The sequence below is a fragment of the Phyllobates terribilis genome, unplaced genomic scaffold, assembly GCF_046119375.1.
Source record: "Phyllobates terribilis strain yellow unplaced genomic scaffold, ASM4611937v1 Scaffold_1__5_contigs__length_1240528914, whole genome shotgun sequence".
NCBI classification, from domain to species: Eukaryota; Metazoa; Chordata; class Amphibia; order Anura; family Dendrobatidae; genus Phyllobates; species Phyllobates terribilis.
This window is the reverse complement of record NW_027362761.1, coordinates 1,040,381,720-1,040,408,740: the sequence shown is the minus strand read 5'-3', so window position 1 is coordinate 1,040,408,740 and position 27,021 is coordinate 1,040,381,720. Positions and strand designations below refer to the sequence as shown.

The 27,021-nt window shown below is 41.2% G+C and overlaps 1 protein-coding gene across 2 annotated transcripts in view; it reads left to right on the top strand.

Moving 5' to 3' along the window:
- Positions 1-21,533, top strand: part of LOC141157621 (uncharacterized) — a 143,601-nt gene extending 122,068 nt beyond the window's left edge. For both annotated transcript variants that reach the window (XM_073645117.1, XM_073645125.1), the window contains exons 15-21: positions 1,476-1,515; positions 3,629-3,680; positions 4,286-4,397; positions 6,827-6,910; positions 8,217-8,340; positions 16,859-16,949; positions 21,035-21,533. In XM_073645117.1, coding sequence (XP_073501218.1) covers positions 1,476-1,515; positions 3,629-3,680; positions 4,286-4,397; positions 6,827-6,910; positions 8,217-8,340; positions 16,859-16,949; positions 21,035-21,109 — 578 coding nt within the window. In that variant the 3' untranslated portion in view covers positions 21,110-21,533. The remainder of the gene's footprint in view (positions 1-1,475; positions 1,516-3,628; positions 3,681-4,285; positions 4,398-6,826; positions 6,911-8,216; positions 8,341-16,858; positions 16,950-21,034) is intronic.
- The last annotated feature ends 5,488 nt before the right edge of the window (positions 21,534-27,021 follow it).

Here is a 27,021-nt window from a genome sequence, read left to right as displayed (position 1 = left end):
ATTTTCTATACATGCTCTTACCATGCACTAAATAAATATAATAGTAAGACGTATTGGTAAAATAATAACATGACTATTACTCACCTATTCAGTATTACTGGTCCTGCAGAGATGATATCACGAACATCATTCACGTGACTGCAGCAGCCAATTACAAACTTTAGCTGTGATGCACGTGTGTGGCACATGACCATGGAGGCTGGCAAGTGGCTATAGTGGTCGGTCAAGTGAATATTATTGCTGCAGGGACCTGATGGTAATCCTCAATATGCCTAATAATCCTTTTATCTCTTTTGGGCTTCATCTGATGTTGACAGTGTTGTTGACACTTTAATCGGAACAGGGTGTGCTCTATATACCGTAGTTGTTCCCATCTTCTTGGTACAGGTGAGAAGGACAGAGTTCAAACCTCAGCTTGCTCCTTAAATGTCGATTATCTAGTCCACTCAGCTTGGTTTTTCTACACATTGGGCCCGATTTATCAAAGCTTTCATGCCAAAATTCTGACGTAAAAGCTTTGAAAAGCTGAAAAATTTAGGCGCAACTTGGAGTTGCGCCCAAATACTGTGTCTTGTGGTGTTTTCAAGCCATTTTCTCCCAGCTCTGCCAAAATGGTCGAGGCTGGGGCAGGACGCCACAGTTCGTTTAATTCATGGCGATGAGCAGTGGCATTTTCTACGCCAGAAATATGACTCCATTACCTGACTGGAGTAAGATTTCTGGCGTGGTGCATGGTAGCGCACACCACTCATGAGACATTAGAGGTGCTATCCACTACTAGGAGAACCACTTGATCTAAATGTTTGACACCGATAAAATAAAAAAGCTTATACTCCCCTCCCATGCTGACGCTATTCCAGCGGTGTCACCTCTTCATGAATCCGGAGCGTGCGACTCCAGCATGCCTCATTAAAGTCGACGTGAACAACTGGTCTTGATGAGTTGGGCCCATTGTATTTTCTATAATAATCTACCAAGAAAAACAAAACTGAAAAGAAGAAATTCTCTAGGGGCCCCAAATGCTCAAACTGGTCTCAGGATGTAGATAGTGACAGTGGCAGCAGTGAGGCATCTATGCCAAAACCAACTAAATTTACTTTTTTAGTTCTAGCTAGGATTTCCACAAAGAGTTTTCTTAGACTAGACAACATATGACTTCAAAGGAACAGATCTAATCTTCAATATGAGACATGGCCTATGAATACTGCCACAGATCTTTTTACTAATCTTAGACAACCTAGGTTCTATAGTCATCAGTGTCATATATATTCTTGGTTGTACATGAGCTGAGCCTCACCGATCTGACCTGTCAGAAGTTTCATAAAACAAGGTTTTAGCATCCTCACCTGTTTGTTTTTGTCCTTTTTCTAACAGATATTTGAATTTTTAGATCAGAAATTATCTAACATGCATACAGAGAGTTACAATATATTAACATTTCATGTTTGTTTGTTTCTTTTGTGTTTTTTCTGTAGCTCCAGGTCTCACAGCTATTGTTGGTGGACGTCCTCGAGTGTGAGTTGTTACTTTTCTGCACTGTTCTGTTTCTTTCCTTGACATTATGATTGGTGATGATTCCTGTTTTTAAGGCCTCATACACCTTAGAATGTTGTCCACTGAATTCGACTGGATTGTTTAACTATTTATTGTGCATAGATGCTTTCAAATTTCATGCTGACAATGTTTTTTCAAAGCTTTTACGTCAGAATTTTGGCATGAAAGCTTTGTCTGTCTGACATTGTATTTAAGCTACTGATGCTTTTGTTCTTGTAGGAGATGCGCCACAGCCTGATGTATTTGGCTGCGCTTACTCTACTTTTTCCAATTAAAATCCAGGAACACCTGCCCTATCAGGGGTTCAAGAGCAATAAAGGTTGGCCAAACAAACTTTTGGCCAACCACTATCTGAGGTGTATGGCCATCTTTATAGAAGGGAAATCCTCTACGGATGTTTGAAACACAAAACACCTTTTGGGTTTTTGTTTTTGTATTATTTTTTTTATTAAATAAGACTGCTAAACAAACACAGCACAGAACACAGATTGATGTCTGCCCCTCATTCCTTAGTTAGCACACTGATGGAAGCAGCAGTATGGAGGAAATTATACAACAATACTGAGTTGTGTAGATGTAAATCCAGCACTGGAGTGAGGTGAAAGACTTGTTAGAAAGCTCAGCACCATTTTTCTGTTTCTGTTTGCTTTCTCATTCTGCTCATCAATAATCCACCTCACTCCCTCCATAGAGTATAATGGAAGGTGTAACTTTGCTCCTTACTGTGGTGGCAGACTCTCTTGTCTTCAGAAAGACTGAGTTTAGTTTTTTATTTTTATTTTCATAGTGGATGGTGTGTTCAGGGTGCAGGGATGTATGGGAAGAAGTGGCTTATATGTGAAGAAAAAAACAGATTTTTCAGATAAGATAGATTGTTAATTTCCTTATATTCATTTGTCCGATTGATTTATGTTACGTTTGTTGAAAATACAGATCCCTTTTAAGGAAAAACTTTTAATGCGGTTTGGACAACCCCGTCTTAAAGGGAAACTGTCAGCAATGTCACCCTCCAAAAGAAACTTTATCACAGACAAATCCAGCAATACCTTTAACTAGCCAGTCTTTCCCTCCGTTACTGAGAAATCAGCATTTAAACAGATATGCAAATAAGGCTGAAATGCTTTCGGATCATGGAAGCTCTTTCTAAACCTCTCACTCCAGCTCTATTTCACGCTCAGCTTGGAATTTACCTGCTTGACTGACAACCTATATGCTATGGGACTTCTAGCAAAGGAGCTGTCAGCCAAGCAGGCGGAGGTGGCACTGGGCAGGGAATAAAGCTGGCGTGACAGAAGCTTGGGAAGAGCTCCCACGTGCTAAAAGCACTTCTGCTTCATCCATTAAAACGCTAATTTCTCTAGTGGAGGAAAGACATGGTTAATTAAGGGTATTGCTGGATTTGTTTATGAAAGAGCTGCATGAGCATATAAATAGTTTTTGGGGGTGAAGTCCTGCAGATAGATTCCCCTTTAGTTGTCCATGCTCTTTAGATTTAGATAGCTGTGGACTGAAAGATCACAATTCCTCCCTACACAGGACTGCTTAGTACGGCCGAGCAAAAGAGAGCTGTTGCCAGACTCCTCTGGCAGCAGCTTGTCTCTATTCCGAACTAAAAAGATTGGAAGTTGGAAGTCAGTAGGCCATGTTCTTCTTCTTCCCTGAAATCATCTGCAGGCGAAGAATCAGTAGGCCCCCCATACGCATTGGATTGTTGGCCTGATATTGGCAGGTTCGGATGATTTGTATAATATATATGGGGGCCTTTAGTTTGCAGGACCCATGCAGTAAAGCTGATTGACTGGTTCCTGCTGGTGTTTTGACATAACAGACTCAATGCTGTGGCAAGGGGATCCCAAAAGATGGTTCCCTAATATTACTTATGCTGAAAGGGTTTTCAACTCCTTTTAAAATCTTTATTTTGTGTAGAACTAATTTGATGCTGATCAGAATATAACTTCTCTTTTTGCATTACCTTGATATGTGGAGACAATGTTTCGTAGTATCATTAATCTGTAATTGAATGAATATTATTCTGGAGTTGTGGATCACTAATGACCTTCCTTTGCCATCACAGGTCTCCAGTTCTGAAACCATTTTTCTTCCTGTACCCCAGGAAATATGTGAATGTGAGTGTATTTGAGTATTAATTATCTAATATTTATTGAATGAAAATGCGTAGCAGTGGGAAATAGAAGAATCGACAAGTTAGTCTATCAAAATGAATATTAACTACTTGCTCAATCAGGCGTTCATCCTTCTCCAAGTAGACCAACTTTAATAAAACAAAAAAGTCCTTTACCTGCACATTCAACAGTTGGATTTCATTTCCCAATGTTCCACCATACATTGTGAATTATCCATTAATCTTGCCTGTCTCACTGCTATTTTATTCATAGGATGGTTTGTGAGCAAATGCGTTTGTATTTGAAACTCAGGTTTTGGTTTCCAAGGAAAACTTTTTCGCAGCCAAAAAATCTGGGACCCAGCACACAGGACTAATGGAAATAGCAAAGCTCATGTTTGGCATATTCTCTTCCAATACTTGGTCACCATTGACCTTTTTACTCAGTATAGCACAAGTCATGGGACCCATTCTTCCTATAGGTGGAATGTCCTCCCCCATCAGACATTTACAGATATGACATTCAGAATACGCCTTTAGGTTTTAGATCTATATACTCAACAATTGAATGTCCCAATTTTCTTTCTTTTGTTTTTATATGTATTTCAGATTGATATTTTCATGGATGGAAAACATATAGAAAAATTTGTGGATGACCATTCTTTCACTGTGGATGAATACATATCTGCTGTAGAGCCTGTAACACCAGAAGTGCCCAAAGGTATTGAGACAATAGAGTGTTAAACAACTTGTCTTACTTTAATTTCAGATGAGTGGTTATCCAAGGTACAACAAAGGCAAGAGTCTGCAAGAATGGGAGCTGCTCCTATTGTGTCTCACAAAGGGAAGTCCCAACGCTGCCCCCCCCCCCCTATATGATATACATTTGGCATAACAGGGAATCTGCAACCAAACAGATCCCCCATGAAGGTGTATTCCCATTACAGTAAGTGATTGCACATCATTAGAATAAGGCATCACTTTGATTGCTTTGGTTGAGGGGGATCCAAACCTTTTCTGATATAGCTGCAGCTTTGCTTCAGTGCTGCGTCCTCTTCTGTTTTTTCACTGCAAAGTACCTGGGCCGCCTGTTGAAGCACTGTTTAATTTTCCTGCACAGCCAGGTGGCGGATTGTGCCGCGGTACAGGTAAAATTGTGACTGGAAGACCCATGTCCTTTTCATTCTTGTGGTTGGTGGTGGTCTCAAATGTTATATGCCTAGAAATCATTAAGGTTGTTATCCAGCTCCTTGAACTTTCACATTTCGAACTTAGTGGTGTTGTCGTGGCGTCTGTCAGCCACTTGGCAAGTATCCTGTTAGCCCATCAACATCTGGAATGCTATTGTTGGGTACCATATCAGCAGGGCCACTTACCTCCTCATATGGACGTGAGAAGTGCTGTAAAACCCCTTCAGGTCAGTAGGATTTTTAATTTTTATGTTTTTTTCCCTACCTTTACTTCAAGAGCTGTAACTATTTTTTATTTTTCAACATAGCTTTATGAGGGCTGTTTTTCACAGAATAAGTTGAAGCTTTGAATGACACAATTCATTTTATCATAATGTAAGATGTACTGAAAAAAACAGTAAAGAAAAATTCCATGTGCTGTGAAGTGGTGAAAAAAAAGCACAATTGTTTTTACTGTATTCTTTGTGGTGCAAAAATGAACTGGCAACATATTTATCAAGGTTAGTAAGTTTACGACATTACCAGATTTGCATAGATTTTTCCCCCCTCATTTAATTAGTGAAACATTTTTTTTTTAAATTGGCAAAAGTGCAGAAATTTAGTTTCTGTTGCCATGTTCTGAGATTAGTAACTTTTATTTTTTTCTTCTATTGATCGAGCCATGGGAGCTCTTGTGTTTTGCTCGTCATGCAGACTAATTGATTTAAAACTATTTTAGGGCACATTCTATTTTTATTGTTTTTTTTTATAAACCATTTTTTGGGAGAATTGCAGCAACCAAAAAATTAAATGCCAATTTTGGCGTTTCAGTTTTCTCTCCTTTTACAGCATTCAACTTATGAAATAAATATTCTTACATCAGAAATTTGTGCATGTAGCAATAACAATTTTTTATTTTTTAATATTTACCTTTGGGGAAAAGGGGGAGTGATTTATAAAATGTGTGTAGTGTAATACGTAATTACTTGATCCTGTGATCTATTTATCACCAACACAATGCACTGAAATAAGATAGTATTGTGACATAGGCTGGCATTCGTGGAACTCTATCAGACATGGGGGTTGTTCAGAAGGCCATGGCAACTAATAGGCACCCCGCAGTCAAGTTGCCCAGTAGCCATTAGAAATGATGGTTACTATATTGCAGACATTTAAATGCTGCTATCTTCGATTGCATCAGTCACTGCAGGGTACCAGCTATGCAAACAGCCAGGTTCTGCGCTGCACGGTGCAATCTCGGCTCCTGAGCAAGCTTCATGCAGTGATTTAACATGGCAGGTACTTGCTAAGGGTTAAATGAAGTGACACTATGCATCACACGTATCTTTTTAACTGGCGCCCTTTGCAAACCTTGTGTGTGTTAATTTATAATACTAGGGTACCACCCCCTCCATGAATGGTAGGTGTACGAGTGGTGGTTTCATCACTATTTTGCACCTTTATTATGGGTGTCTGTGGCATCCTAGTCACGGTGCACCAGGCACACGGTCAGCAAGGACTCTGAAGCATCATCAGGAATCCAGGGTCAGCAGGGTGGTTGCAGTGGAACCCACCAGGGATGCATGCAAGCATGAACAAAAAAAAACTGCACAAATTGTGGCGCACACCCAACATAGGACTAGGAGTGTTAGAAACTCAATCCCAAAACACGTGTTTGCGTGTCAATGGGCTTTAAATAGGTCTGGGGAGATGTCATAATCCACGCCGAGCTACTTGCAAAACCCGACGTGGAGCACAACAGAGGGCAGTGGACCTAGGAGAAGGATGCATAGACCGAGATACCCCGGTCAGGTGTGTAACAATCAGGTACCTCCTGACCCAATTAGGCTTCTTGGCTAATTGGGTCAGGAGGTACCATAAGTAACAAACCTCTATTTTAGTTATTGTTATAGATGCTAATGTTTGCAATTACACAGTAAAGCTCACGTCGCTCATTGGTCTTATCGGCTTATTTATGCAGACTTACCAAGTGGTCCTTATTCATATCGTTTAGAGGAACTCGCTTACACCAGAAGTGGGGACAAGGGAAACATTGCAAATATAGGTAATTATACTTTCTTTACTTCACTAGTTACAATATTTAGGGTTTCAGCTTGTCTATTGGTACTGCAGTATTCACACTAATTTGTAAATAATTCGTAAAAATTTTGTACTTTTAACTAGGGATGAGTGGACCCGTGGAAGTTCAAGTCCTTCAGGTTCGGCCGGACTTTAGTTCAAAGTTTGGTTCGGGCACCAGAACTTGAAACGAACTTGAACCGGAACCCCATATAAGTCAATGGTGACCTGAAGTTTGGTGCTGTAAAATGGTCGTAGTGAGGGCTAGGGGGCTGCAAAAGGAAGCAAAATGGGGGTAAGAGCAGGACAATTGTCCTGCAAACAAATATGGATAGGGAAATTACTTAAAATAACATAGAATAAAAAAAATAATAAACTTGAACCAGGAGGCGGAGGTCCAAGTAGAGGAGTGGAGCAGTGTATTGCATGTGTAGTTTAATGTACTTGTTAATAAATAAATTAATTACATAAACAACTAGGGGTCCACCCTTTTTTTAATAATCAGCCAAGGGAAAGCTTACCGCTGTGAGCTTATCTTATTATGCTAGGAAAGAACATGTGCTTGATGCAGGCTGACATCAACCCTAAAAACTATTACCCCAATTGCCACCACACCATCGCCATTTCTGGGGTGGCCGAGGGCTGGTCTTATTAGCCTGGGAAGGGGCCAATATCCATGGACCTTTCCAGCCTATTATCAGCTTGTAGCTGTCTGCTTTGCCTTAGCTGGTTATTAAAAATAGGGGGTTCTGTTTTTAATTATTTTTTTTTAAACAGTCTCTTCGCTAATCAGAGTACAATGGTGGTGCCACCCATGATCCGACGTTTATACAGACCGAGTCACGTGATGCACCAGCCAATCACAGTCTTGACAATACTTAGCATGGCTCCGAAAGTGCCCACAGCCTAAAAGCTTGTTGATTGGCTGCTCTGCAGCCTTTCAACAAATTTTATTCAGCACCGAACTCGACCAGTAAAACAGACTTCCAGGAAAAAGTCCGTCTTTGGAGTTCGATACTGGATCAACTATGAACTTTACAGTTCGGGTTCGCTCATCCCTAACTTTAACATATTCTCTGTAATGCATTTGGCTTGTAGTATTGCACAATTTCAGTTTTCTATCTCAGTTGGGACCATCCAGATGTCAGAGGTACTATAGGATGTTGAATGTTATCCAATGAATCCATATGGTTCATCTCTGAAGTACCTCCAGCATCCCTAAATGAAAATTGACTCTACTATCTCCTGCAGTTCATTTATAGTGAGAGCTCCTTCTTATTCTTGTAATATAGGTGTTGTGGCTCGTCACCCATTGTATTACCCATACCTTAAAAGAGCACTTACATCAGAAGTTGTAGAAGAATACTTCCAGCATCTCCTGCAAAGAGATGGATCTGATGAGCATCTTGTGGACAGGTATGTATTGTAGTATATTGCAGTATTGATTCATTTAGTGATGTTTTTAGCAACTTTCCACCCCCTGGCTAAATTCTAATGTATAGTATCATTGTTATCTTCAGTTTACTGCAATTTGCCATTTACACACAATTTTTTTGTGCATTTTGATAGCTGCTGATTTTATCAGCCATATATGTATCACAATTTATTCCATTTCTTATATTTTTCCAGATGACTTTGATAACATAGGATAGACTGGAAATTTATTTTTCAGAGATATTAAAAGGCTATCTGAGGTGATATTATCCACTCCATCCATCACCTTGCAACGACTGTACTGTTCTCAGCCCTGGTGAATAATCTAGAGCTCATGTTTCACTATTTATGCCTGAAAATCTATAAATATGTGGAGAACAACTTGTCCTCCTTTTATAGAATAGACAAAAATGATAAAAATTGCATTATACTGGAAGCAAGTATGAAAGTGCAGGCTCAGGTTTGTGACCCAAAGGCGATATATTGATGCATTGCTCACATAACCTTGTGCAAAATCAGTCATGGAATAAGGATGATAAATTAAAACGTAATAGGACTTTCGTAGGTCAGTAGTAAGAAAATGATTCTGAAAATTTTCTCACTTTGCTTTTATATTATTTCATTTTCAGCAATTAAAGGGGTTGCATTTTTTTTATTAAGTTTTATGTATTTGGGGCTAAATGATTTTTTTCCAATTGGGTTAGATTAAACATTTTTGCACTGTTTGCTTTCTATAGCTTTTGTGTTGCACTGTTTATTGCTGGTGACACTGTGAGTTAACTGAGAATCCAGACATAGCGACTATGACTGCCTTTCCCCAGCGCAAACTTCAACATTTCTTCCCTGTATTCTACAGCAATCTGTGTTTGATGAAGGTCAATATTGGGGGACTGAAACGTCACTAAACTTTTGGGATTGCCTTACAATACAATTTGAACTTTTTCTTCTATTGGAGTGCGGAGTACCTTTTTATTATTTTAAGTGAGAATCCGTCCATCATCCCAATACTGTGGTTTGACACAGAGTTTGTAACTCCTTTTTTTGTCATTTTCTGAGCTCCTTTCAGCTGATTTATGTCCATAGACCATCAAAAAATGGGTTGTCCACAGGTGGTGACAATTATTTTAACCCCTTAACGACCGCCAATACTCATTAAAATGGCCGTCATTAAGGGGCCTTATTCCTCACTGCCGTTTTTTGAGAAACAAGGTAATAGCGCCCCCCAGAGTTAGGAAAATCTCTGGGGTTTCAGCTGAGACTGTTGAGAACACGATTTGGGCCATGTAAAAAAAAAAAAAGTAAGGTCAGCATTAAAAATAATTTCTTTCTCCTCTGACATAATCTAATAGGTCAGAAGAGAGAGAGAGAAATGGTGTCCCACGTATTTCAGAGATTTACACGGAAACCCCGGTGTAAGTTCTCAGAGCTGAGCGCAGGATAAATGTGAGCCGAGCCTTACTGCGATCTTATGTAGGCAGAATGAACAAATCAGCAGCAGGTGAAGAATTAGTTTTATTTATTTTTTACGCCGTTCCTCATGCGGTATAAGTGATTAGACGACTTTATTCTTCGGGTCGGTGCGATTACAGCGATACCAGATTGATATCGGGTTGTTATGTTTGCAAAAAAAAAACACTTTTTAGTGTGTAACAGCTGCCAAAGACTAGTTTTTGCATCCCCATATTTTGAGGGCTATAATTTTTCCATATTTCGGCGGACCGAGTCATGTAAGGGCTTGTTTTTTGCGGGACAAGTTATCATAGAATCATAGAATCATAGAATGGTAGAGTTGGAAGGGACCTCCTGGGTCATCTGGTCCAACCCCCTGCTCAAAGCAGGATTCACTAAATCATCTCAGACAGATGTCTGTCCAGCCTCTGTTTGAAGACGTCCATTGAAGGGGAACTCACCACCTCTCGTGGCAGCCTGTTCCACTCATTAATCACCCTAACTGTCAAAAAGTTTTTTCTAATATCTAATCTGTGTCTCCTCCCATTTAGTTTCATCCCATTGCTTCTAGTCTTTCCTTGTGCAAATGAGAATAAAGATGATCCTTCTACAATGTGACAGCCCTTGACATATTTGTAGACAGCTATTAAGTCTCCTCTCAGTCTTCTTTTTTGCAAGCTAAACATTCCCAAATCCTGCAAGTTGACATTTTATTGGTACCATTTTCGGGCACGTGACCTTTTTTGATCGCTTTCTATTCTGATTTTTTGGGAGGCAGAATAAACAAAAACCAACAATTCAGGAATTATTTTTTAGTTTTTTTTTTATGCATTTCCACGTGTTGTAAAATTTATATGGCCGCTTTATTCTTCTGGTCAGTATGTTTACTACGATGCTACATTTATACAGTTTTTTTTATGTTTTGCCACTTTTACACAATAAAAACTATTTAATTGAAAAAATTATTTTATTTTTGCATTTCTTCATTCTGAGAGCTATAACTTTTTTATTTTTTGGCTGATGGAGCTGTATGACAGCTTGTCTTTTGAGGGACAATATGACGTTTTCTGCGGTACCATTTTAATTTACATTCGTCTTTTTGATTGCGTTTTATTCCACTTTTTGTTCAGCGGTATGATGATAGAACACAGTTTTTTGCTTGTTTTTTACTGTGTTCACTAAAGGGGTTAACTAGTGGGGACAGTTTTATAGTTCAGGACATTCCAGATGCGGCGATACTATATATGGGTACTTTTGTTTGTTTTTTTTCATAATCATATTTATTTATGGGTACTATATTATATGCAGCCCTTCCTGTAACAGTCACACGTGTTCTCTGGGAGTTTTGCCACAATTCTAACACCACTTGTAGTATAGCAATAAGCTCGGCCGTATACGGAGGTAAACACAGGATACTGTCTCTTTAAATTTTGGGGTTAGTTTATTAAGCAGGCATAAACTACCCGGTGGTCCATAAAGAAAAAACACAGCCCATTCAGCTAAAGAGACAAAACAAAATACAAAACTTGTAGAACAGTCTGTATCTCGGCCAAGGTTTGGCCACTCTGGATTAGGCACATACTGGTTCAGCACAGCACGTGCTAGCTCCACACTGGAACAGGTTTCCCCAGGTACTAAACACCTTCGTGTCGAGGCTGGCTATTCAAAGCCAAGAACAGTCCCTGGATTGGAGATAGGGTGGATAACGTCCCACCCTGCACTTCTTATCAAACATTCCCTTGTAAACCTGGGACTTTAACCTTCTCTGCACTTAGTGTGCAGGAGAAACTTCCATGTTTTCACATCACTGAGGCTAACAGCCTCAGTGACACTTATCTCCCTTCGGACACCCTGCCAGTGACTTTGTCACATATCCCCCCTTCCCCCTCTGCCCAAAGTCGGGGGTTTTGGCACCTTCACTCATTAGACAGGGAAGTCTGGACAGGGCATCAGCATTAGCATGCAGTTTTCTGGGCCTATTCTCCACCAAAAAACTAAAGTCCTGGAGGGCCAGGAACCACCTGTTCACCTGGGCATTTTTTCCCATCCTTTCCCTCATCCATGGTCCGAGACCACTCTGAATTTGCGGCCCAACAGGTAGTACCTACGGGTGTCAACCGCCCACTTGACGGCCAGGCACTCCTTTTCCAAAATTGCATAATTCTTTTCGCAGGCCAAGAGTTTTCTGTTCAGGTACAGAATGGGGTGTTACGTCCTGCGATAAGATGGCTTCTGTGCCGTTGTCTGAGGCGTCCGTCAGGAGCACAAACTGTTAACGGAAGTCAGGTGATATCAAGATCGGCTGGTTACATAGGTGGCCTTTCAGCTCCTGGAATGCTATCTCTGCCTCAGAAGACCACTTAGCCATCGCCGTCTTTGTACCTCTAAGTAGGTCGGTCGGGGATGCCGCTATTATGGCGAAATTCGGAATAAACTGCCGATAAAACCCCACGATTCCCAGAAAGGCCCGTACTTGTTTCTTGCAGGCCAGTTGCCGGCAATTCTAGATTGCCTCCAACTTGTTAATTTGCGGTTTTATTTTGCCACTTCCAACCACGTAGCCCAAGTATTGAGCCTCTTCCTTTCCTATGGCACATTTTCTTGGGTTTATGGTAAACCTGGCATTTCTCAAGTACTGCCTTGACTTTCTGCAGGTGGGTTCCCCAATCTGGGCTGAAAATCACAATGTCGTCCAGGTAAGCGGCAGCATATTTTTTATGTGAGCCCAGAAATCCGGTCTATGGCCCTCTGTAAGGTAGCTGGGGCTCCCTGTAGTCCGAACGGTATGCTGGTGTACTGAAAACACCCGTCGGGTGTAGAAAAGGCCGTTTTCTCCTTGGCACCTGGGGCCAGGCGAATTTGCTAGTACCCTTTCGTTAGGTCCAGGGTAGTGATGTACCTGGCAGGCCCCAGCCTCTCAATAAGCTCATCAACCCAGGGCATCGAGTAGGCAACAAACTTGGATACGTCGCTTAGCTTCCTGTAGTCATTACAGAAACACCATTCTCCGTCCAGCTTGGGCACAAGAACAATCGGGCTGGACCAGCTGCTCTTAGGCTCCTCGATAACCCCCAGGCTCAACATTCTCCTCACCTCCTTGGAGATCACCTCGTGGCGGGCCTCGGGAATTCGATACGGCCTTTGGTTCACCCTTACATGTGGTTCCTTCAGGATCTCATGCCCCACAACTTGCGTACACCCGGGCAATTCTGAGAACAGGTCTCGGTTTCTCTGCAAGAGTTCTCGGCACTGTTGTTTCTGGGCTGGTGACAGTATCTCCGCCACTGTGACATCCTCGACCCTGGTTTCAGGATTGGCCCCTAGAGATGGAGTTTCCATCGGTTCCCTGTCTCACCACGGCTTCAGTAAGTTGATGTGGTAGATCTGGTATGGCTTCCTTCTACCCGGTTGGTTGACTTTGTAGTTGACTTCATTCGGTTTCCCAACCACTTCGTACGGCCCTTGCCACTTAGCCAAGAACTTACTCTCGACCGTGGGCACCAACACCCGATCTCATGGGCTAAATTGTCTCAGCCTTTCGGCCCTATTGTAGACCTCGCCTGGGCTTCTTGTGCTTGTAGAAGGCTCACCTTCACGATTGGCATTACCCTTTCAATCCAGTCCTGCATTTGGGCCACATGCTCGATGACACTCTGGTGGGGTGTAACCTCTGCTTCCCAGGACTCTTTTGCTATGTCCAGAAGTCCCCCCCCGTATGTCATCCGTATAGCAGTTCAAACGGCGAGAACCCTCTAAAACTCTGGGGAACTTCCCTAATGGAGAACGGCAGGTACGGCAGCAGGCAATCCCAGTCTCATCCATCCTTCTCCCCAACTTTCTTCAACATCGACTTCAAGGTCTTGTTGAAACGTTCTACCAGACCGTCCGTCTGCGAGTGGTATACAGATGTTCGGATTTGTGTAATTTGGAGGGCCTTACACAACTCCCTCATCACCTTCGACATAAACGGAGTTCCCTGGTCCGTCAGGATCTCCTTTGGCAGACCCGTCCGGGAGAAAATATGTACCAGTTCTCCGGTGAATCTTCTGGCGGAGGAATTCGTTAATGGTACCACTCGATACCGAGTTGCATAGTTCAATACAACCAGAATGTATTGGTGCCCCCAGGCTGACCTCACCAGGGACCTGACAAGGTCCATGGCGATCCGGTAAAATGGGACCTCTATGATAGCTAACGGCTCCCTGTCCCATTTCCGCAGCCCCCTAGTGCCGTTACCTGACAGGTGGGACAGGACTGGCAGTAGTTCACAATTTCCTGGTGACATCCCGGCCAGTAGAACCTCTGTAGGACCCGCTCCCGAGTCTTATCTACCCTTAGATGCCTACTCAAGATGTGAGAATGGGCCAGGCCTAACACTCTACACCTAAAGGGTCCCGACACTACCAACAGCTCTATTATTTCACCTTTTGAGTTCGTGACCCAATAAAGAAGCTTCCCATTAAGTGAAAAAAATGGGAACCTGGTGTCAGCCCCCGGCTCTTGAGCAACCCCATTGATCACCGACACATTGTCAAAGGCATACTTCAAAGTAAGATCCTGCATCTGCGCAGTGCCAAAGTTCTCCCCAGACATCCCCAAGTCCGGAACCTTGTCCTCCGGGGTCACCGCCTCGTCTTCGTCCCCCGCAAGGACACACAAGGGGAAGTCATCTGCCTCTAACTGCGACAGTGATGCATCATGGTGTGATCGGCTCCCGGTTGAGACACTTGGCACGCCCGCTTTTCGCAACAAGTCACAGAACAGACTGAAGTCCGGCCCTATTATCACCGGGTGGAGCTGATCCCTAACCACTCCAACCTCATAGGACTCAGCTCCACAGTCAGAGTGTATTGTCACTTTGGCAATAAGGCAATCCTTTGCGTCCCTGTGTATGCGCTGCACCCCCACGTTTTTCCCAGGGATCAACTGGTGTGGGAGCGTTGCCCTTATAAGGGTCACTAAACTCCCTGAGTCCAGGAGTCCTGCCACCAGTACCCCATTAACAGTCACAGGATACGACTGTGGCCCCTTACCGGGCTGATAGTCCAAACTGCAGGCGGGGTAAGCATAGTAGGAACAGCATCATCCCAGGCTACAGTCCATTTGTTCAGAGGGCAGTGGGCTGCTACAGGGCCTGGGCCTTGAGACCGCCAACAAATAATCTCTTCCGCAGGGACCATGGGCACCACCTCCCCCGTCTCTTTGGACCTTGGACGTGTCACCCCCTTTTGGGCTCCGCCCCCGACTGGGACCCCCAATATGGAAGGGGCTGTTTTCCCACGGAACCCTCGACCCACTGGTACTGCTCAACCAGTCCAACCAGTTCATCAGCGTTCTGGGGATCACCCTGGGCAACACAGGTCTGTAGTGGTCTCGGTAAGGAGTGCATAAATCGATCCATCACTACTCGCTCTATCATCTGCGCCGGGGTAGAAGATTCCTGTTGCAACCACTTTTGCAACAGGTCAAACATTTGGGAGCACAGTGGTTTCTCTCAGTGATACACCCAGCGGTGGATGCACTGTGCCCTGACAGTCATTTTTACCCCCAACCGTGCCAAAATTTCAGACTTTAATTTTGCATACTCTTTGGCGTCCTGCAAGGTTATGTCATAATACGCCTTCTGGGGTTCCCCTTCAGGTATGGCGCCAACACCTCTGCCCATTCTCTGACGGAAGCCTCTCCCTCTCAGCGACCCTCCCGAATACCGTCAGAAAGGCTACTACATCATCACCCGGTGTCATTTTCTGCAGCGCTCCCCTTACCGCCTTTTGGACAGCAAAGTCGTACACTGACCTTATCGTTGGAGCTGTCACTGAGCCACGGATCGCCTCTGCAAGCAAATAGATCTGCCACTGCTTTTGTCGGCACTGGTCCTGTTGAGCCTGCTGCTGGAGTTGGAGCTGCTGCATAAGCAACTTGGTGGTCTCCTGTTTCGCCATCTATATATAATATATATTATTATAGTACCAATAAATAAATATTATGTGCTGTAATAATACGTACCTGGTCCATAAGGCACAGGGATGGATTGTTACCCACAATGTCAGAAGGGGGTTAAAGGGTCAATATTGACTTTTAGGATTGCTACTTCCAATAGATGGCACTAGAGTTTTAGTTCGTCATCTCTGAAGAGGCAATTTGCATATTTAATTTCTCAGTGAAGCATTGCTTGGCGTATACGTCTCCTTATTCTGACGTGCCAGGCCTGGCTTGTCTTTCTCCACAAGGAGTACCGCGTCGATCTAAGAGAGAAAGGGACAGATATTGGGTATGTGTTTTGCATTAGAGAAAAGGTAGTGAATTTGTATATGAGGCTTAGTGTGAGGGTGGCTGAATCGGGTTACCTCTTGACAGATCCTGTTGGCACAAAATGTCTTGAACATACCTACAGCATACTCCGATCTCCATATTGCACGCTTACAACAAGTGTAAAAACAGATTTAATTATTAAATTCTAGACAATACTAGAACAAATATGTTAAAAGCAATTGACCGTGGAGGAAGTGTGGTGCCTACAAATGAATAATTGCATGTTATACATTACATACATTGATGGTATTAATTATACAGTTGAGACAGTACTTTTGACAGACTAACTGAATGCAATTGCTAATTCACCAAATGCACACACTGTGCGCGCAATAGTTCTAAGCAGTCGATGTGCATTGAGTTTACACTAATAAATACATTGGACTCAGATGTTTTTTACTTTAATACTATTACTGGGTTCACTGAATGCTGTATACAATTATTCTGCCCACAAAATATTGCACCTCATACAAATTACACTCTATGGATGTGGAAAGTTATGTATGTAATACATTCACAGCAGATATTGATGTCACATCTCTCACATACTAACCACTTACAGACAATACAAATGAAGGCATCAGCCTGACCAGCGTTTCGCCCTGAGCTTCTTCTGGAAGTTTATTGGTTTGTCTGGAATCTTAGATTTTATTTGATTATCTGGGGAAATAATTATCAGAGGGGTAGCTAGAATTCTTCCAGCATTTGACAACGTTTTTTTGTTGTTTTTTTTCTGCAGATATGAGTTGCCAGGAATATATGGATTAAATTTTGTTTTGAAGAACGCATTAGGCGGTGGTGGCATTGCTTCATTGAGGAGTGACCCACAGGTACTGAAGTTCATATCAAAATGTGCTGTACATATTAATTGTTGTATAGTATTGCCACAAAGACCTGAGATTTAAGTTAGGTTTTGAATACATTACCTCTGTATTGTAAAAGTATTGCGTTAATATACAATATTATCAGTTAATCTATTTATACAATTCTGTGTTGGGAAATATTTATGACATATTACATGTTTCATATTCAGGAATATTGTTAAAACATTGTTGCAGAAGAGGACAATAGAGGTCTTAGGGCAGGAAGAATAGGGACGTAGTTCAGAAACGCAATTCTTTTGTGTCCTGTTGTGCTGCTCTGAGAACAGGAGCCTCATACACAGAAATAAATGCGCAGAGCTCTTGTCTTGAGAGCTGTGCTGCAGAATAAAGCAGAGAAGATTTTCTTATATTTCTACATTTGCACCTGTGTCCTCTATAGCATCTCCGATTAGCAGCATATTAATAATTTTTTAGTTGAAAAGAATGACCACTTAATATGATCACACTACTAAAATTATACATTTTTCTTTTATAAAACCCTCATGTTGGTAATTGTACTCCTTTTATAAAAGAGATTAAGATTGGAGACACACACTGTCCTAACAATAAGATTATTGATGAATAGGCAGCTTGAGTACACCAGAGTGAATCCTTCATATGTCATGCCATCTAAATGCCCTAGTAATATATTGATTTTACTGAGAAATCCATTTTCACTGCAGTGAATGTTGTGTTGACAGGCACGCTGTGCAGATCAGTTTCTTCATGCTACTTGTGTGATTTCTTACTTTGAGTACTTGTCTTCAGTTATTTTCTTTTTAAAGACAATCTGTCAACAGGTTTTTGCTACCTAATCTGAGAGCTGATATGTTATTTTGATCTCCTTCTGATAAAGCAGTGATTATATTACTAGAGGAGTAGTAAACCTGTTGCCAGGTAGTCCAACACTGCCCTCACTACTGGTTGGCAATTTTCTCTGTACACTCTGCATAGGCAGAAAACTGACAATCAGTGATGGAGGCGGGGTTATACAGAGCTCAGCATTTAGAAAACTGGTAGATCTGCAGCAGATAAAACAGTGATTTTATCGAAACTGCAGCAAGCAGCCCAGTAAGTGATGCATCGCTGGAATCAGGATCTCTACTGCTTCATCGTTCTGTTCTCAATTGCGGTAGAAAAAAACTGGTGACAAATTCCTTTTAAATCTTCTCTTAGGATAAGCAGAACATGTACTTAATTTATCTCAAACTGTAAATACACATTAAAAAGGTGCTCATAAACTGGGCACTTAAAATAAATCCATAATTGTACTTCATTTTTCCTATTTTCCCAACATTATTCTTAGCTTATTTTGCCTTTGCAACTGCTGAACTGAATAAAAGTATAAGGTTCAGACTTGCCGCCAAGCACGCTAGGAGTGTTGAGTTTATGGTCCATCAGGTGCTGTATGTAGCTAACATTAAATACAGGGCTAGGCAACCTTTTTGTAAGGCAGAAAAGGCTGTGTCCATTGGTAGGATGATAAATGTAAAACACAGGTCTCCAGTGAAGTATACTAATGATAATTTCTGGTACTTTAGTCCAAGTGCCATCTTCCTCTGTCTAGACCCACATCAAAGGCCACTCGCCAGCTGTCTTGAGGTTGGGTAGCTTTCTTTTAGCGGAGACTCTGGATTTGTTCAGATTTTTAGTTCATGTTGCAAAGCCTATTAAAGGGCCTGCATTGACTTAGGGTATGTGTTCACGTTGAGTATTTGATTGCAGAAATTTCTGCAACGTTTCTGCATCTCTTGGCAGCAAAAAAACTGCAGAAAAAACGTGCATTTTTGCTGCGTTTTTGCATGCATTTTTTTATGCGTTTTTGTACAGCAATGAAATATTTTTGGAGCTAAAATAAGATATTTGAAGAAAGAAGCATGGGACATCGCTTTAACCCGATTACCTTCGGACCTGGGATGAGTATATTGGGTTAATTTAAATTATTAAAGAATTTGTTTGTTTTATTTCAAATAAAGTGTTTTATTCTCGGTGTGTGTATTTATTTAACTCTTTACTTATAGGTTTAGTAATGAGGGTGTCTAGCTGACACCTCTTCATTACTAAACCTAGAAGTTGGTGTCAACGACACCTAATCCCATTACCCTGGCACAACTGCACCAGGGTATCAGGAAGAGCCTGGGCTAACTGCCACTTCAAATATAATATGCCATTTTTGGGTCAGCTGAGGGCTGGTATTTTTGACCTAGGAAGGGGCCATTAGGCCAACATGTTCCCTGGCTATTAAGAACAGCTCACAATAGTTTGGTTAGTCTTTACTGGCTACATTACAGGAGAACCCCAGAAAAAAGTTGACTTAGGGTTCCCCTATAAAATTTAACCAGCGAAAGCTAAACAGACAGCTGCAGGCTGATATTAATAGCCTAGGAAGGGGCCATTACTCCCAAATGTTCCCTGGCTATTAATAACAGCTCAGCTGTTTGATTAGTCTTTACTGGCTTGGATTATAGGGGGACCCCAGAAAAAAATTAACGTAGGGTCCCCCTATAAAATCTAACCAGCAAAGGCTAACCAGACGGCTGTGGGCTGATATTAATAGCAAGGGAAGGGACCATGGATCCTGACCCCCTCCGATGCTAATAACATCAGCCTTCAGCTGCACCCGAAATGGCACATCAATAAGATGCGCCATTTCTGACGCTTAGCCTCCGCTCTTCCCACTTGCCCTGGTGCGATGGCAAGTGGGGTAATAGGGTTGGGGTTCATGTCAGCCTTGTATTGGCAGCTGACATGAAGCCCAGGTTAGTAATGAAGAGGCGTCTATAAGACGCCCCCATTACTAACCCAATAGTAAAAGTTTTTAAATAAAGACACAGCAAGAATAAAATCCTTTATTTTAAATAAAAGTCCACACCATTTTTACACATTTATTTAAAAATTAAAATACACAGCTATACTCACCTAATGCCCAATCCATTTGAAGCCATTGTCACCTGTAAAAAGACAAAAATAAAAAACAGCCATATCCCTCACCTGTCCAAAGTGATGAAATAATCCATAGTGCCCCATGAGGATCTGGATCAGTTGTAGAGCAGTCATATCAGCAGTCAATGATGTGACTGCTCTACAGGACAGCAGTGTAATCTCTCCTCTGTCAGTGTATAGCACTGAGCTGCTGTGAGAGAGGTCACAGGAGTTCAAAAGCTGATGAGCCCCGGTGACCTCCCTTACGGCACCACCGCTGCGTGAGAGCTCCTGTAACCTCTCACAGCAGCTCAACACTATACACTGCCGGACTGATTACGCTGCTGTCAGTCTGTAGCCTGCTGCCAGGCAGAGCAGTCACATCTGCTAATGGGACTGTTCTACAAATGATCCGATCGCTGTGGGACAGCATGGATTATGTGGATTATGGCAGACAGGTGAGGGATGTGGGTTTTTTTTTTTTTTTTTACATGGGACAAGGGCTTCAGGGATTTGGTGTTAGATGAGTATATAGTTTTTTTTATTATTTTTATATCAATATTTATTTAAACTTTTTTTTTCTTTACTCCCATCAGCGGCACCTGCTCTCACTGTTATCAGCAGCAGCAGACGTAGGGTGATAGGAGTAGTAGTCTCTCATCAGCCAACATCTGTGACTGGTGGTCAATTCTTTGTGCATTTTTGCCGCTTTTTTGAGCCATTGACTTCAATTGAGTCAGTCATACACGCAGCAAAAATCCGCCAACATTTTTGAAGAAAGAAAGCCAAAATCTTTTGTTTTTTCTTTCCAATGGGAATCGCTTACCTGATAACTGTCCCTACATCAGCTGGTGGATTCCAAAAAGAGAAATAGATTTCCACTAGATCCTTTATTGAACCAAGACACAGGTTATCTATTTTGGACCTAACCAATGGTCTATATTAGATCTCTGTCTCATCAGGTAGTATACTGCTTTGCAGAAATATGATATGTACTCATAGGTGATCAAGCTCTCCCATTTATAAAAGGATCTCTTACTCATCTTAGGTTCCATATACCTGTATGTTTATATGTACCACATAATCTATATTTGGATTTTTACACACTTTTTCTTTTTTTTTTTTTGCAGGGAAAAGCATTTGGACAGATGTTACTCGATCTCGAGATAAAAAATGTCCCTGATTTAAAATCATTGATTGATTAGACTGATGACATTGAAATCAACGTGTGCCAAAATGTTTACTGAGGTTCTAATATATTTGGAGAAACATAACAAGTTAACATACAAGAAACATTATGTATATTACTAGTCAAATATATTTTATATGTTGATATGTTTAGGAAAACTTGTCATCCTGTCATCATTTATGTACACTTACATGTTTTTATGTGATATTCCTTCGTAAAACTTTACTTAAGGATCAGATTACACTGTTTCATGGATCTTTTCTGCCAGTCTGTCAGAGTAGAGCAGTGTTGTCTACCGCTCTACTATAAAAACAATTTGGCAGAAGCTTAAAGGGGAAGGCCGAAACTAACATTGATTTAATCCTAAATGTCTGTCTATTTAATGTAATAATCAAATCTCTTTTCTAATATACTTTTGATTAAAAAGTCTTTATCGCTTCCTTTCTGCTCTCTCTAATTGCTTTTTTTTAATTACCTGTTTGATGACATTTTGTTTTTGTATTTCAGCATGCACTATGGATTCTCAAATGAGATGTCATCAGGGGGCAGAGGTTGTGGTCATTGCCACAGCCCAGGGCCGGCATAACCTCCCGGTGCACCAGGGCAAATCCTGGGTCCCTGGAGAAATGGGGGGGCCCCAGTCACCGTCAGGGATACCGTCCGCACCGCTTGTCACTTGCCGGTCGCCGTGCGCCAGCCTACATTTTGCGTTGGCTCCAGTCCTGCTTTTGTGGGTGGACCCATCCTGCTGCTGCCGCCCATCACTTCCTTCCTTACCGACTTGCGGCAGCAGTGTGGGCGGGGCCACTGCTTACATCCAGCTGCTGATGGACCTAATAACCGATCGGTTGTTTGGGGATGCCAGTTTTTGGACACCCATAGATCTGATGTTGAGAACCTATTCTAAGGATAAGTCCTTGATATCATTAGCCCGGACAACCCCAATAATTACTGAGCTCGTTCTGATGGCAGTGTTTGTTGTCCTTCTCTTTTCCTAAGCGCTTCTAAGTTGATTTATGACCGCATTAAAGTTGGGCTGATCTTTGAGGTGGTTATACAGCAGCTTGGAAGAGGAAAGAAGATAAGAATTACAGAGACTGGCATCAGAACGAGAAGAAACTCACTCACAAATTTAACTGTTAACTCCTTCTTCAGCCTGCTATGTACTGTGATACATAGGGGTTATCGAAAGTAACCAGTCGAAGAATTTTAATGAGATCCTATTGCAAAAACTGATTTTTAGATGAAAATGCATGCATTTAATTATTAACCACAAAGGTATCTATATTTCGTAAGTTAAGTGTTCCCTATCAGTATCTATATAAAAAGATTTGTTGTGCAGTTTCAGTGTTAACAAGCTCCGCAGAAAAGGCAGAATCTCCCTGTTGTGTAGAGATCACTTCTCAGCTTGTTCTGTGTACACTGCGGAAGGGTCGGTGACTCAACAGTCATCTGAGTTTGGGACAGGAAATCCACAGCTGGTTCATACTTTTACCATGAATGTTGGATGTGTGAAATTGGCCTTAGAAGAACCTCTAGTAGAAGTAGATTTGCAGAATCCTGGTCCCGACCAGAGCTCCATGAGCCTCCTCCAATCTGCCATCATCCCCGTGCCTCTTCTGATTTAGCAGGCCCTGCGAGACGTCATTGTTGTGGCACAGCTACCGCTTACCGAAGTTGCCGCTGGAACAGGGTTCTGATCACTTAACTGTACACTAGAGAATATCATGTTTGGTTTATTTAAAGTTCATGTGTATCAGTTACAATGTTAATTTGTATAAAAGTTTCAGCTAAAATAATCAGCAGTTACTGTTTTATCTAATTAGAAAGCTTTAGCTATAGGAAATGCTGCATTTGTATATATTAAGTGTCCCTATGGACATAAATATTTACAGATATATATCATTGAGTTCATAAAATGCTTGCTTATGCCACACAGCTATACATAGACTCACAGCACGTATTTAAAGGGGTCCTCTGCTACTTTATATATTGATGACCAATCCTTCGCACCATACTGTCTTTAGTGGCTGCTGTCAGGTATTGATGATCAGCTTCTATTGAAGAGAATAAGAGCTGATCTGCAGTATGGTGCAGCAGCCACTACACCATATACCGAGCTGTGCTGTTCCATTCCTTAGACTGTTTACAACTGGCCGCTCATCAGGGGTGATAATAGCTGATCAGTGGTGGTTTTGTGTGTTGAACTCCCACCGATTTTTTTATATTAATGATCTTTCCCTTGGATTGGTCATCATTTTAAGTGGCTAAACCTCTTTTAAGTGTCTCTAGTTATTTTTTTCCAACTGATCTAACATCAAGTTTGGTGAAACTCCGTGTCATTGGGTGGTACAGCTGCCGCTATGTAACTCCTGGACAGACGAGGTGTTCCTCAATGTCAAACGTCTAATAGGAGAAAATCAGTGTTCCTTCAACCCGAATTTCCCAATATTTCTGGTAAAAGTCTGGTACAGTGCAGGTACAGTATAATTGTCTATGTAGTATATATTAAAGCCCCAATTCTAGTGTAAAACACCTTGGAGTCGCAACATTGGGTTGTTAAAAAAATTTATGACTGGTGTTTTCATGCCAGTTTTGAAAAAATTGGGCAGTACTGGACAATGGCACCACCCGCCTGTCTAATTCATGATCATTTGTAGGGTAACTTACATTCTGGTGTAAGATTTCTGGTGAGATGCACACCACTTAATGAATCAGGCAAACTTTATAAGTCGCGGGCGTCTCTTACTCCACTACACCTCTTCATTGATAATGGCATATACAGCGTCAGTCTTAATGAATCGGGGGCCTAAGTGTTTACATCTTGTATTTTTAGTAAATAATTATGTTGTAGGTTTGGATGATGTGAGAAACATATATATGTTTTCAATTATGCTAATATTTAGCTTTTATATTCAAATATAGCAGAATTTATTTATAGGTAAACCGATATATAATTCTTAATATTTCTACAATGACTGCATGTTAAAAACTTTTTTTATGTTCTAATTAACACTTTGAAACCTGTTTTGTACTCAGAATAAACGCTACGATTCTTTAATGTATATGTTGTATTTTCTTTTAATACGTGATCATATTTGAATAAAGAGTGTTTATGTGGTCCCTGGTGGAGAATAACTTGGGATGCAGGATATTTCCTTGTGACATAAGCGTACTACTTTTTGAAAATCGTTGGTTGATATAATCCACAAAATGAAGTGACCAGTTGATTCTCAATTTTTAGCAGATTTTGGGATACTAGTAACATAAAATGACTGCAGTATGGTAACAGTGTAGAATTGATGTAGAAATTCACAATTTAACATTTTTTTTTAATCTTTACCTGGCTTAAATCAGGGGTCTCAAACTCAGCTTGGTAATTGGGCCGCACATAGAAAAAAGTTGAATATGAAAAGTCTCGTTCTTTGCTGGATCGTTCTTCTTTGATCATCATTTTTTTAGCATGTTTTTTATTCTTTTTAATGGTGTATGTCATATGGGTTAGGGTACAGGTCTTCTCTTTTACTTCAATCTTTACATAAAGCAGCTCTATCTGGTTCTCTGCTTACATATTCATCTGTATGCTCTTATGACAAGTCACTGATCGTTCACTGACCTACCTCCTATTTTACCTAGCCCCCACTACTAGATGCATTATATAAAATAGGAGGCAGGTCAGTGAAGACACAGTGAGCGGTCATAGGAGCATACAGATGAATATGTAAGCAGAACACCAGATAGAGCGCCCCCCACAGGCAGCCCCGGAGTACTAGCATATCATTATCTCCAAACTGAAAGTAAAGATTACACAAGAACCACGGGATGGATTTCATCAACCAAGGTATCATATTAATCAGTGTAATGTCGCCCACCTGACAGTGTATGTAGTTTACTGAGCACAATCCTGCTGACAGGTGCGCCGATTTGCATTAAAGCCGCCGCCGTTAAGAGACCTTATACCTCACCTCACCACCGTTTTAAAACGACTGAGAAATAAGTAAATTGCTCCGCCCAGCGGACAAAAATCACACGGGTGACAGCTGTATATGAATTTTAAGTGGTTAAAAGGCGTTAAAACATCCCCTTTAACACTATCTGTCCCCCACGATCGTAATCGTGGGTGCTGAAACTTGTCATAGCACCCCGAGGTCATCTGATGGTATGATGGCCTATCGGACCTAGCAAAAAGTAGGGTCTAACAGTCTAGTCAGTGAGAAACTGACAGGTCTTAAGCAGTGTAGTACACAAGTACTGCAATGCATGAGACCAATGATCAAAGGAAAAAAAATTCACTTAGCCCCACTGTGAAACATGAATAAATAAAAAATAGTAAAAAAAAAGTGCAGATAAATTACGAAAACCCACTTCGCCACTAAACCGTAGCCTTTGTGTTAAAACAAAAAAAAAACATAATTTAATATTGCTACATCCAGTGACCCGAACTATAAAGCTGTCACGTTATTTATTCCACACGGTGAACAATGTAAAAAAGTTAGTAAAAAAAGTAGCTTTTTCATCATACAGACACACACAGAATTGAATAAAAAGCAATCAGTCATATGTAAAGAGAGAAAAAAATTGTATGCATGAAAACGCCAAATCGTCCCGCAAAAAAATAATCCCTAATATGGCTCATTTGGCAAAAAAAATACAGCCCTCAGAATATGGCGATACAAAAACAAATTTTTGTAAAATATTGTTTTCAGTGTGTAAAAGTAGCAAAGAATAATAAAAAAACTATATAAATCTGCTATCGCTACAGTCATACTGACCCGAAGAATAAATCTGTCTTCTCACAGTGGACCACGCAAAAAATAAATAAATAAAACAATAACTAAAATGTTGGTTTCTGTTCATTCTGCGTATGAAAAATCTGAATAAAAAGCAAACAAAAAAAGTTGTAGACCCCAAAATCGTACCAAAAAAAATTCAACTTCTTGCCCAAAAAATAAGCCCCCATACAGTTCTGTTCGCCAAAAAATTAGTTACGGCTCTCAGAATATGGTGTCGAAAATCTATTTTTTTTCTAACAAAGCATTTCAGCGTGTGATCGTAACAAAACATAAAAAAAAACTATATACTGTAAATCTGGTATCGTTGTAATCATACTGACTGAAAAATAAAGCCGTCTTATCACTTATACTGCACGGTGAACCATGCAAAAATAAAAATAAGAACTATTCTTGTACCGCTGTCTATTTGTTCTTTCTACCTCCTAAAATTCGGAATGAGGTTCAGTTCATATTTAACTTGTGCTCTCCGATGAGAATTTACATTGTGGTTTCCATGTAAATCCCCCAAACCGCGATTCAGACAAAACCCTGACGGAGCCACTCACTATAATGAGACAGATGGTCACTTTGAACTCCGTCTGGTCTCTGTTCCAGTGGTGTCCCATCACTTTAGTGTCTTTTTAGCGCACAAGTGCGGTCGACCACAGTTCTGTGCATGCTTAAAACAAATGTGATCCCTGCCTTATACTGAAAGTAATCAAAAAATGTTATGTATCCCATAATGTTACCAATAAAACTAACTTACCCCACATAAAACCTGCCCCCACTCGGGTTCATCATCTGTCACTGGAAATATGGAGGGTTCCCATGTTACTGTTAGAGCACAGACTCTGGAAAAGCGACATGGCTCCCACCCCCTCAAATAAAATTTGGTGAAATCTGCACTGTCAAATCCAAATGCCCCCTCCTTGTGAGCCCCACTGTATCTAAACCACAGTAAGTGGCCACATGTTTGGCATTATTGTAGTAGAGAGAGCCCAATTAAGAATTTACAGGGTGCATGTCGCCAGAAGCACAAGCTGGGCACAATATATGGGCACTAAACCGGCATATTTGCAATTCTCCACAAAAAAAGCATGGCGTGGATGTTACTAGTCACTGCAGCCATAGATGAATTCATTGAAAGGTGCAATTT